This window comes from Dromaius novaehollandiae, chromosome 15 (genome assembly GCF_036370855.1).
Source record: "Dromaius novaehollandiae isolate bDroNov1 chromosome 15, bDroNov1.hap1, whole genome shotgun sequence".
Lineage (NCBI taxonomy): Eukaryota > Metazoa > Chordata > Aves > Casuariiformes > Dromaiidae > Dromaius > Dromaius novaehollandiae.
Window position 1 is genome coordinate 19,372,379 of NC_088112.1, and position 12,499 is coordinate 19,384,877.

At 44.4% G+C, this 12,499-nt stretch overlaps 1 protein-coding gene across 8 annotated transcripts in view; it reads right to left on the minus strand.

Moving 5' to 3' along the window:
* Nucleotides 1–2,401: 2,401 nt before the first annotated feature.
* The window catches only part of SLC25A48 (solute carrier family 25 member 48), a 29,902-nt gene continuing 19,804 nt past the window's right edge, over nucleotides 2,402–12,499 (minus strand). For 7 of the 8 annotated variants that reach the window (XM_064521103.1, XM_064521101.1, XM_064521099.1 and 4 more), the window contains 4 exons: nucleotides 4,420–4,488; nucleotides 4,289–4,315; nucleotides 3,452–3,580; nucleotides 2,402–2,654 (listed from right to left, as the gene is read on the minus strand). In XM_064521103.1, coding sequence (XP_064377173.1) covers nucleotides 2,547–2,654; nucleotides 3,452–3,580; nucleotides 4,289–4,315; nucleotides 4,420–4,488 — 333 coding nt within the window. In that variant the 3' untranslated portion in view covers nucleotides 2,402–2,546. Of the gene's footprint in view, nucleotides 2,655–3,451; nucleotides 3,581–4,288; nucleotides 4,316–4,419; nucleotides 4,489–4,705; nucleotides 5,703–12,499 lie in introns of those variants that run through there. The other variant, XM_026118268.2, reaches the window with a different exon arrangement.

Here is a 12,499-nt window from a genome sequence, read left to right on the forward strand (position 1 = left end):
TTTACAATGAGATTTGTAACGATGCTGCTAGAGAGCCCAGGCTCGCGGAGGTGAGAGGCATGTGTGCCGTGGCAGGGGAGGCACTTACTTCAGATTGTGCAATTCTGCACTGAATGCTTTAAGCACACAATGATCATTTCTCGCACACATATTGCAAGCCAAGACATCAGATGAACAGATATTTTGCAGACGTATCTTCTGCAGTTTAGTACATGTGTTCAGGCTCTAATATTCTGTGCAAGAGTTTCATACTGCTGTGTTGCAGAAGTTATTTAACTGGAAGGCGACCACATTTATCTGGTGCCCATCATGATGGTTAGAACTAAATTCATTACATCACTTTTCACAATTACAGTATCCTTTTCTTAATTTTAATGAAATTCTTTGGGGAGTCAGAGTATTAGATACAGAATTTTCTTTTCGCTTGCAGCTTGCTGTAAACACGTTCTAGAACAGCTGTCTGCAGCCTTAGGACCTTGAAGCTCTTTTTCTCATTTATAAAAATGAATCATTGTTTTTCAGATTTTACACTTGCTACACCTTGTGACCAGACACACTGCTGGTGAGCTACATGCACAAAGATGTGAAAATAAAAGCTTCATGGAAACACTAAAATCACTTGGACTTTGCACTTGACAAGACTAATGCCATTATTTGCTCAAGAGATGTTTGGAAATCTGTCTAAAATCAGACACTGTACTGAGCCCCAGATTCAATCAGATCTGTGGATGTTAATGAGACCTTTTTGCCTGCTTAAGGTCAGTAGCATGCCTGAGTATTTTGCCGATTTGAGTCAAGTCCCCGTGAGAAATGCTGGTGATTTTTTGTTCAGAATCCAAAGTAGGTAGATAGGGGAAACTGTCTGATCTGAACTGGGAGTAGAAAACGTAGGAAGATATGAAAATATGAGAAAGATAAAACAGTTACTTTATTTCTGAGTTTCATCTACGTAGGGATTAGCATGAAAATGGTCTTTTGTATTTTAATATTTATTATCTTCTTATTTTATCTCAAGCAGGTGACGAAAAAAGAAAGGCATTTGTCTGATATGTATTATGAGTTTAACTGCCTTTATATAGTTATAGAAAAGGCAATTCCTGTAATCTCAGTCTTGTTTCATCATTATTAAATATGATCTAGATCTCCAGAAGTCCCTTCCAGCCTAAATGGGTCTGTCATTACTGGACTCCTCTCTTTCCCCCCACACCCGTATTAATGAAAACCCAAAGGATAAGAATGCCATTGATGACAATTTCCATGCTGCTTCGCTTCCTAGAGCCGTGTCCCTCCCATCAATATCACACTTTATGGTAAAAAAAAGAAAGGGCATTATAAACCTATGTCTGTTCCCTGAAGACTGAAAATCTAACATATTTCAGTGGAGGTGGTGGAGAAATCACCTGCTTGGGTTTTCTTCCTTTGTGTAAAACGGTCTAAGAAACTATTAGTAAGGCTGGAACAGGTGGCTGATACAATCATCTCCCCTGACATGTTTCCTTCCCAGCAAGGTTCCCTTTTTGCCTGTTTTGTTTCTGTTCAGACAAGTGGAGAGGCAATTTCGAAGCATACGCGAGCTCATTGCAATATAGAAATACTCATTCAAAGCCAAGAGAAAATATGTCCTGAGAGAGAAACGGGGGCCACGTGATCTTCCAAATAAACAAGCCCATTAAGAACTTCTAACTAACCTTGGGTATGTTCTTGGCTTTGTATATAATATTCATGAGCTCTCCACTAATGAAAATTTAGAGGAAAAAAAAAAAAAGCCAAGTGGCTTGGGGCAGGAAAATCTGCAGCCGTGCAGGAAAGAAGCTAGCAATGTATTAACGGTGCACAGATTTTCAAAAAGTAAAACTGATGCAGAAAGAAAACACAGTTACTGTTTGCATCTGCAATGCACACGTCTTTCTGATGCTCCACAGTGGTCAGAGTGAAACCAAAAGAGGTCATGAAAACGTTAACATATGCGAACAGAAGCCTTCTATATCTTAACTGACAAAACGCTGGGGATAGGAAGGGGAAGAGGCACACGGTCCTTTGGAAGCGCATGTGCATTTTGCTGTAACACCTTTCAAGAGGGAAATTGTTTGACCGGAGCTTTGCAGAAACAGAAACATTTTCCCACCCGAACGGAGGATGTGCAAAACTTCCAGAGCCCTCTGACGCTGCGGTGTCAGGAGTGTTTGCAACCATAACTGATGCCAGTGGCTGAATAAGCCTCAGGAGTTGGAAATACGATTTCAGAGCTACTTTTTTTACCGTCTCCTTGCCTGGTCCACTTCCTCCGAAATCTTAGCTGAAAAATCAAGCTTTGGCTTTGACCAATTTTTTATTATTTTGTACAACTGTGAAATAAGAATGTATATAATGTAAAGCATATAAAATAAACTCTCGAATACTGTTGGTGTTCATTAAATTAGTTTTATTTATTTTTAGCAATTGTTACTTCTACCTTTTATATTTCTTGTGGACAATAAATACAATAAATATTTTTCCCCTTCCCCATTCTCATCTCAGAGCTTTGGGTTGGTAAAGCTTTTAGTTTCTCAAGCTTTACTTTTTTTGATTGCTTGATAGGTTTTCAGGATTTCGGTCAGGAATTGCTTCACATTTCCCTTGGTTTTGGCCTGGCATTGATTACTGTGTGACAGGTGCTGTGGCGGAAGAAAGGAGAAAGTCTGGGTTACTAAACATTTTGTAAGAAATAAAGCATAGCACGTAGGGTTTAGAAGAAAGACTTAAAATATACATTCCTTGGAGCTAATCAAGGATTTCAAATACGGTTCCTAAAGAGCTGTGTGAGAGGGGCCGTTGCTGTTGACCTGGAGGACGTGCACGCTGTGAAACTGGACTGCAGCGTAGTCGCAGCTCACGTCACTTAAACTAGGCTGCTTCACTGAATTACACATCTGTGTGTGTAAATAACAGATGTTTCACTGCTTCAGAAGAGGCAACTGGAGATGCAGAAGTCTGTCCCTTCTGAGCACGATCACTGGGTTGAGGATGCTACCAGCTGCAGTAGCATTTCGTGCCTCAGCATCCTTGAAACTGGAGGACGTAACCTGACTGCCCGTCCTGAGCCCTGCCGCACGCCTCCTCCGGGGTTTCGTATCTGCGTTATTTAGTGTGGCAGCACATTGGGGAAAAGGGAAATCGCAGAGCAATTTAAATGAAGCTCCTGTGTTTAAGTGCCTGGGCTCTGAAAAAGCCTCGTGCTGGGGGGCTTGGAGACGGCAAAGGGCACCGGGTGGGAACAGCCGTCTCCCCGTTCCCTCTGCCAAGTTCAACAGTTTTCCATTCCCCATGTTTCAATATCATATTGTGGCTTCTGCATATAAGGGGTATTAAAACACATCTGCATTTAATCAAACAACTACAAGTATTTAAGCTATAAAAAACGCCTCTCTTTTGTAAAAGATAAATATCTAGAGAAAAGTAAGAAATCTCTTACTCCACAGAACTTTCTATCCAGCTGAGTCTGGAAGGACCGATTAAGCCGCTGAAGGATTTCCTTTGAATTCATGTTGTTTTTCATCAAGTGTTCGGTTCCTTCCACAAAGCATGACAACTCATGGCCAGCCTGTCAACCAGAGAAGGTGTTAGAGAAGCTTGCCAAGCGGCGAGGATGCATTTTATACTTACCTACCAGGGGAAAAGAAACACGTATTCCTTAGCAAGCCAACACACTACAAAAGGGACCTAACATGGTCTGCGCTATCTAGAAAACCGACGCGAGAGCTGTGGGTGGTGTGAAGTGCCAGGGCGTCCCGTCTGCAGGACGCCCACCTCTCCGAGCCCACGTCAAGCCTCACGCCGTGGAGGTCACTGCTGGCAGTGGCATTCCTGCTAACGCTGCTTTCCCCCCCGTTTTAGGGGACACACACGAATGCAACGGCGTTTGGGGGGCGCACAGAGCTGAGCAGCGGGGGCCTGGCATCTCCCGCCCAGGTTTGCAAAGGTTTTTAGGCACCTACCCGCAAAGCAAAGGTCTCTGAGCTCCTCAAAGCGTGCACCTGGAGTGCAGATGAGCAAATCAAGCCCACAGAGAGCCTGTGCCTAACTCGGGGCTTGGCTAATGCCACTGCTGGTGGAAGGACTTCCACTTTTGCCCCTCAGGAGGGAAAATATCAAGTTCTCTTTTCAGTTGTTGCTAACGTATTAAAAATCTTCCTCATAACCGAAAGCAAAACTTATGTAAGGAGCAAAATGAACACGCTTCAGCAGAAGTAGCTAATACTTAACTTCTTTAACACTTAAAGTAACTTAGAAAAACAGAGCATTTACTTACCTCAGGAATAGGAAGACATGAGCATGACTGAAAATGCAAAGAGTGAGAATTAAAATTCAGCACTGCTGACATTTAATACACAGATAAACTGTTGTTTAGTTTCATGGTACTCTCGAAGCTGATTTACTCACACTGGCCGTAGCCTCCGTACATGGGCAATCTACTGAATTTTTATCCTGCAAATTTTCAGCCTGCATATCCTGAAAGAATAACAAGGGAGAAATCAGTATTTATTATCACATCATTTACAAATAGGCATTTTTACCAAACAAAGGTGCTAAAGAGCCACTTACAAGCAGACGAGTTGTAAAGCGGATAATTTCACTGACTTGGCAATTGTGTGCTTGCACAGAGAGCAGCAAACAAGAGAAGAGCACGTATGAGAGCATGCTGGCAGTGGCGTGCATCTCAGTCTGATGGGTGACAGCAGAATAGGAGGACACTCCTTTTAATCGAGTCTGCACAAAATTCCCATTCTCATATGGAAAAACCCAATTATAAAACTGATACCAGGTGCCCACTATTTTTTCCCACTAGCTTGGATAGCATTTTAGAAAAATCAAACGTGGAATTGAGTCACCTACTGTAGTGACTTTTCTTTAGTACCGTGGAAATTCACAAATGCTCCTCAGAAGTGATTAAGTTGAACATTGTAATATCACTCCCCAACAGGAAACAATGGTCAAAACTCTTCTACGAAAGCATTTTTTTTTCAGACGTGGGTTTTGCCTCTTGTGTTTGGGTAAATCGTGGTTCCATGAAAGCAAAGAGACAATAACGTGCAGCATTGCCGGAGTTCCTCAGAAAACAAGTGATGCTCAGCAAGCTTCACGCTCCCCTGGATGCAAAGCAAGACCTTTCGCAAAGAAAGTTGATAATGCTGCAGGACTCCGTTGACCAGACCAAGGGAAACTGCCCGAGCCCGGAGCGGTGTCTGGAGAAGCGACCTGGCTGAATTACGGCTCCTGCACACGGAGCGTAGTCCTGTAGACCTTGACGCTGATCTCACCAACGCTGAATGTAAATGCACCAATATAAAGACACAAGTCAGGCCCTCCGAGTGCCAAACTGAATGCACTGTGCCATTCCACCCTCTCCCTTTGAAAGAGAAAGGACTAGATGCAGAAATATTCCTAAGTGACCAAAACAATATTAGATTGGAAATTCCGTCAGGCGAAGTCTCCAGGTCAGGTTGAATGACTGCTACAGGTTTCTGTGGCCCCAGAAGTTTTCTTTTTTCAAGTGGCACTCATTGGCAGAGCAAATGTTAGCCCTTCTGATTTCTTTCAGATCACCAGCTTTGGCTTTTAACTTCTCCTTCCTTCTGCTGTGCCTCAAAGCTCTTCTCTAAAGGCTTCGACCTTCTGTTGGTCAGTCTGGCTGGAAGCTGAGAGGGCTCTTTCTGCAAACCGTCCTGCAAAGAGAAAACACCAGTTACCATCTGCTTGCTTTTCTCTGGCCTTTGCCTGCCACTTGGGCATTCCTCCTCCGCTAGCTGCCTGCACCGAAGGGGAGAAGCAGCAGCTCTGCCTTTCCTACCCAGCCGAGCACCTTCTCCAGGCTGGGGCGGATGCACCATGCCTGCGCTTTGATGTTCTTCCTTAGGTGACTTTGCGTGGGAAGTGTACATCCCATTAGGCAGGTACAGCTCTCGAACAGGCCCAGGGAAACAGCTCGCTGAAGCCAGAGGCCCTCCCTTGGCAAGCCGAAGCTGGCAGCAGCGCACACAACGTTCGAGCGGAGCGGGATGCCGGCAGGAGCGTCTTGCAGGGACGGGCGGCGTTCACGAGCCAGGCAACGGCATCTGTCAAGGCATTCGGCTCTTTGAGAAGGGCTAAACTCACTGGTTTGTGATCCCGAGTACGTGATGCCTTGCAGCGCAGTAAAGAGGCTTCCCTGATGGGTAGGTCTCTCTTGAGAGAGCTTTTGGCTCCTGCAAAGCAACATTTCCTCCCTTTCCTTGGCCAGCACAACCCCATGGCAGGAGCTAGAACTGTTGGTTTGAAGCATATATCCCGTAACAAAATAAGGGATGTGTAACACTTGTGGGACACTTCCCAGACGGCTGAAGAAGCTATTTTTCCGTGGTTTTAAAGAATGGCATTCACAACCATCTTTGATTCAGCCAAGCTTGTGTAAGGACATTGTAACAAGCCGTGGGGAGAGCGGGGCAGGGAGCTCTTCGTGACAGCCAGGAGTGTCTACTTGCTTCTTGTTTTCAAGGAAAGTGTGTCCATTAGAAGTAAAATTTTGCCCAGTAGCTGGTAGGCTGTATTGTTGCAAGAACTTTACAAAATGTGATAATATACTTAGAGTTCACTGATGGGCCTCTTCACCTTGGGAATAAAGTTGCAATACAGTTACTATGCCCTGTAAGTGAAAATAATTGGTGGCATAAACTACACACGAGAGATACGTAATTAAGCTCTTCCATCCATGAGATGTAGTTATAGTCTCTGGGCAGCCAGTAGACCAGATCTGATACATTAAACATTTCAGCCCAGAATTAGAAAGGCCGAGCCTGAATCTCCAGTCATCTGCAAGAGTATGAGCAAACTACACCTTGCATCTATTAATTTCTTCCTGTGCCTACAGCCCAAAAGGACAAAATCTGTATTTTTGTTTCCGATTCAGAATCAAACTGGTAGAACTTGCGAGGAAGGAACGAGATGAGTGAGACGAGTGCCCTTAATCTGACAGTTGGGAAACCTGTGACATTTTGGAAAACAGAGAGCTGCTGCTTGCAATGCGAAGCAAAAAGCAAAATTGTTTTTTCGTGTCTTTAGGCCGGGGTGTTGGTTTAATTAAGACACTGAGTTCATTGCTAGGCTCAATAACCTCTTCTGCTTACCATTTCTCTACGAGTTTTTCCACGCACACTTCACTAGGGCTAATGCAGTCGCTACTCTTGAAAACTCCGCACAGCGGGGAGGATAAAAGCTGCATTTTCTTTGAATTTGTTTGTTCCCAGATGAAATAGGGTTCCCAGTTCTCGTTTACAAAAAATGGCGTAATTAAGGGAAAATGAGCAGTGTGATCACGGGAAAGATTTGGGATAGGGGTTAGCAGTGGTAATTTCGGGCTGAGAGGAAAACTGTCATTCCCTTCATCCCATCTGACTTATTTAAAGAAGAAATATAGTCATGAGCTGCTAACCAAGCCTTGTGATTCCTCCTGGAGTCTGCATCTGCCGGCAGTGCCAGCACTATCTCTACATCTTTTCATCTCCATTTGATTGCTCAGTGAGATGCTACTCGCGCTGTTGTTGCTCCAGGGTAAATAGGCTCCTGGAGAAGCTGTCTCAAGTTTACAGTGAGTCAGAAATCACCAGCAGTCACACTGGCACAGAAAGTACTTTCCATTTATTGATTATAGCAGTAGTGGATTAGGCACATGAGTAAGTGGCACTGGTTGCATGGCCTCTCTTCAGCGTTTAGGCTCTACTCCAGCGTTAAGAGGCTGATTAAAGTCCATGAAAATCTGTATAAGTCTTTTTAATGATTACAATTGATTTTAAGTCACACCTTGAACAGTTATTACCTATTTTAGTTTTATTAATTGTTTTAATTAATTTTATTTTGAAAGTCTTCAGGTTTCTGATGTTAGAATAATGTGGTAGAAACTTGGGCTAAATGAACGATTTATAATGATAAGTTTTCCTATTAAATCTTTAACTGGGACCTTGGGGACCAGTAGTTTATGCTGCTAGAGATTTTTTGCTTGATTGTACAGAAGAGTTATGTTTTGGTGTTTTATTAAGGACTTTGGGCTGGATTCTGATCTTTCAGCTTTTTGTCCTCTTGCATTAATGGAATTTCATCTTAGATGAATCAGCAAGTATCAGCATTAAATGCAATGATTTAAAATAAAACTACAATATATTTCCCTTTTACCTGCCACCCCAGCAAAAAGACAAGCTTTTTTATATATAATCTTCAAACAGCTTTGATATTTTAAAAGTCTTCATTTTGATGACCAGCTATGACAACATATATTCATAAATATGTTGCAATTTGTGTGTTAAATAAAAATCAGATTGTTTTTAGTCCTCATTTCTAGGTGTCTGATCTTCCCATGTTTCCTCTCTCCTAATCTCTCTGTAAGCAAAATAGAGCAAAGCATAGAGATGAAATAGAGGTTTTTGGACTGCCACTCAAACAGCTAAAACAAATTCATCGTAGCTGAAGTCCTAACCTCAAACTGCATTAGGTAGGAAGGTCACTGTTTCAGCCCACTTCTCTCCAAGGCCATAAAACCGCAGACTATGAGCCTCGAAAGGCCTCTCGCCAAAGCGCGCAGCCGCCAAGGTTAAGCCTGAAGCTTTCCTTTTTGATGCTTTTTGTTCCCTCTCAAGCTTTGTGGCTGGGAAAATCAGAGGGAAAACGAAGAGCTAAAACCCCGGGTCCGTAATACTGCATTAACCCGTGTAAACGGTCCCTACCCCACCAGCGGGAAACCGAATCGGGGGAGCGCTCGCCGTGGCCCGGCTAGCCTGGGGCGCTTGGATTAACAGCTCGTAGATCTGCACGCCTCTCCTAACTTCCCCGCGTGCTCCGGGATGTCGTGAATAAGCAGTCGAAGGCGAGGACGGAGGCAGAGAGCTCCCTAAGCTGGCCGGGCTGCCAGAGCCAAGCCATCACCCAGCCCTCTACGCTCAACGTTCAACTTGCAACTCAACGCCAGACAAAACTGTAAGATTTCAGCCCAGAACAGCTATTCGGAAAAGGTGAACACACAAAACCCTCCAAGTATATGGCTGTGGTCTTTCACAGGCAGCTCCCTCTGGCTCCTTTGGAAATCCTCATCTAATGTCCTATATATTTCTGGTTTATATATAAATACTTGTGGATGTATTCTCTTTTAATGCCTATTGACCGAAAATGCCCCACAAATCTCATTGCAAAGTGAAACCTCCAAATCAGTATTTTAGCCTGTATTGGGGATAGTCAGCATAGATGTCATTCTCAAGAGAGAATCTCCAGCTTGCTATAGTGTTTCCAAGAAACTCTCTAGAATTTGGTTTTTTATGTAGAAAAAAAGATTCCCTGCAGATGAAAACCAAAGATAACATACCAGCTTGGTTTAAGCTTGCTGTGTACACTTACCGAGATGCAACAGCTCACAAAAACCACACGTGAAAAGATGCTCTTGATAGTTGAACTTTCCAGAGATAAGGTGGCTTGTAGTATGTTTTTTTTTACTTTCCTCTTAAGTAAAGATGACATATGCTATTGTAGAAATAAAGGAAAATAGAGTCATGCTCATTCCTCCACAAAAGCCTGAACCATAGCGTAACAACACTGGGATTGCCTATGACACAGAGACGTAAAACCCAAATGAACTCGGGGAAGACTTCAAGCATGGGCTGTGCCCCGTGGAGGGGGGCAGCAGCCCTTCCCGGGAGCCGCACGCCGTTCCCGTCCCAGTGCGCAGGCTGCGGGACCTGCTCAGGGCTCGCAGCAGTGCTCAGCAAAGAAGTGAAGTAAAGAAAATGGTTTTTTCTGGAGAAATAGTAGAAACAAAAGAAACATTTGCCAGTATTTTCAGCTATCAGAAGAGAGACCGGGAGTCCTGGGAAGGCAGCTCGGCCGGCTGGTTCTGCTGAGCTGCCCCAAAGGGCACCAAGGCAAAAACTTCTGGTGCTCCCGAGCCACTGCAGGACATGGGGACAGGACTGGGGCCTTCGTCCCAGCACCTCAGCATCATGCCTGCACCAAGGGCGAAGGCAAGGGCAAATGCGAGTTGGCTGAGCAGCTCCATGGGGAGCCACAGAACAGCCTCACCAGCACGAATTGCTGTGCTGGACACTCTCACCATGCAAAAATACCTTTGAGAGGAGGCTGCAGGGGCACCAATCTTCTGGAGAACCATTATGTTTTGAACTGAGCCCCCTGTGTGGAAACAGCAGGGAAGAGGGACAGACAGCATTTCTTCTGGGAACAGCCCAGGAATGATAGCATTTCCAATCTGGATAAAAGCCTTCCAACCTACAGGCTCTAGCTGTCAATCTCTACAGGACTGCAAAGGCTGAAGCATTTACTACAGCTGCAGCTGACAGCAATTGCAATTTGCTACAGCTACAGCTGGTCGGGATTGCAATTTGCTGACCTGGCTGCTGCTGTTCCCAGCCTGCGGCAAGATCAGCGGTGGGTATGACATTGGGCAGTGAGCTGGGATAACCTGCTGGGTGGCAAACTGTGAGCCTGGGGAGCCAGCACCTTGGGGCACATCTGAGAAGGACCTTCAGAGCTTTAAGTCATTCCTATTTCATGCAATAGTACAGTCATCAGAGCTTTCCAGGGTTTCCTAGCAGGGGAGCAAAGCTTTCCATGCTGCAATAATGTTTAGCAACAGCTGAGGCATCTAAAAGCATGAAGCCCTGATAACAACATGCCAACTGTGCTGGCTTTGCACGTGTTGCAAGTGCATCTCATGCCCAGCAGTCTCCAGAAGGAAGCGGAGGAAAGCAGGAACTGGCAGCAAAGCTCACCAATTCCCTTATTTTTTCAAGCTTTTCCTGATGCCATTTTCAGCATTACCAACATACTCTGTCCTCACTTCAGCATGCCCTTTTGTGGGTCTGACCGCTTCGATACCGCAAAAGATAAACATTACTGAAGAGCTCTCATAGCATAAGTCCTCTCACCCTTCCCTGCTTCTCCTGCTGAGAGATGACCCCGGGGGCTGGATTTTGCCCTCAGAGCAGCATTCAGCAGAAGGACGAATGCACAGGACAGACAGACAGTGCAAAGCACTTACTCCACGGCTGCACCAGACTCCTGCAGTGGCTGAACCCACAAAGCAGCTTGATTCCACACTGGAACCCTTTAGAAACCTGTTTGATGGAAGGCTGTTTGATGGAAATGCAGCAATCACAGTTTAATAGAGTGAGCACAGATGTTACTTCACACTAGTTGCATGAGTAAGAATAGGCTGGCCCTCCTCCATAGGAGTTGGCAGGATTTGCTGCACCATGTCTAAAGTAGGCCACGTGAATGATAAAATGCTTTGAAACGTGAGGAAGTAGACGATGAACTGGTCCAGTCCATGAAGAGGATCTACACAAGTCCTGAGGTTCTTGCACCAGACGAGGCCCCAGTAGGTGCCAGTCTTCAAGCACTGGGTGGTCTTGGCAGGACAATCTCTTAGCCAGTGGTCTTTCAATTGCAAGTTCCTGGTTTTCTCAAAACCTTTATACTGTTGGTGACCCAGGAGTATTTATTGCCTTTTCCATAATGAAAAAGACTTTCATACTCCTTTCAGAGATTTGATGATCTACCATCACTAACAAAAAAATTTATTGATTTAGTCAGTGCTTTATATCTTGCAGTGTAAACCTCATATGGGAACGCTGAGACCTCCTTAAAAAGATACTCTCCTTCTGCTGCACATGTGGCACTTAACAGGTTGTTTCAGTAATGTCTGCCTGCAAGAGCTGCAGTGGAACATGTAGTTTAGGAAAACTGCTTTGGAAATCACTGTAACTGCTTAAATTTTCCCTCATTGTATGGCTTAATTACCTTAGGAGTCTACCTCTGGAAGGATACTTTGCACGTTATTTATCTAAGTTGGTAATTATCAGCGTGTGTTGCTATAGCAGTATATATAGAAAGAAAATGTCTTTAAAGAAAAGAAACTATTCCCATACAGTTTATATTCAATTTAGCTGCTTCAACTTCTTCCTATTTCTCTCCTTGGATGTCACCATTTCTTCTGACTATGCGCTTTAACTTTTTCTTCATGGACACAAGACATGCATTGGCCTTCTTGGCTTACATTAATGCAAGGGTTTAGGGGAGAAATCACCACCATAACATCCTGTTGCTTCCTATACTACGAAGCAAAGAACTTCAGACAAACCAAGGAGATACATTGTGTTTTAGTGGCTGAAAAGAGGGTGCCTGCTTCCACGTCACATATTACAATAGAAAAAGAGAAATTCATATGGGGACTGTGATCTCATCTGCCCCCGTAGTATGAACACACCACACAAGGTCTCGAAGGGACTCCCTAGATGTGAGAAAATCTGTCTGGCCCAGAGCCATCCCAACCAGGGTTTTAGATGTGCTGAAAACCACAGGAGCCAAGTTCCTGCCTGAGTTGTCAGCTGCAGGCCAGGCTTAGCCTTAGGCCAGGCTTAGCCTTAGGCCAGGCTTCACATTCTGCGATGGTTTCTTTGAATTCAGTTTGCATGGTGCTAGGGAACATGCC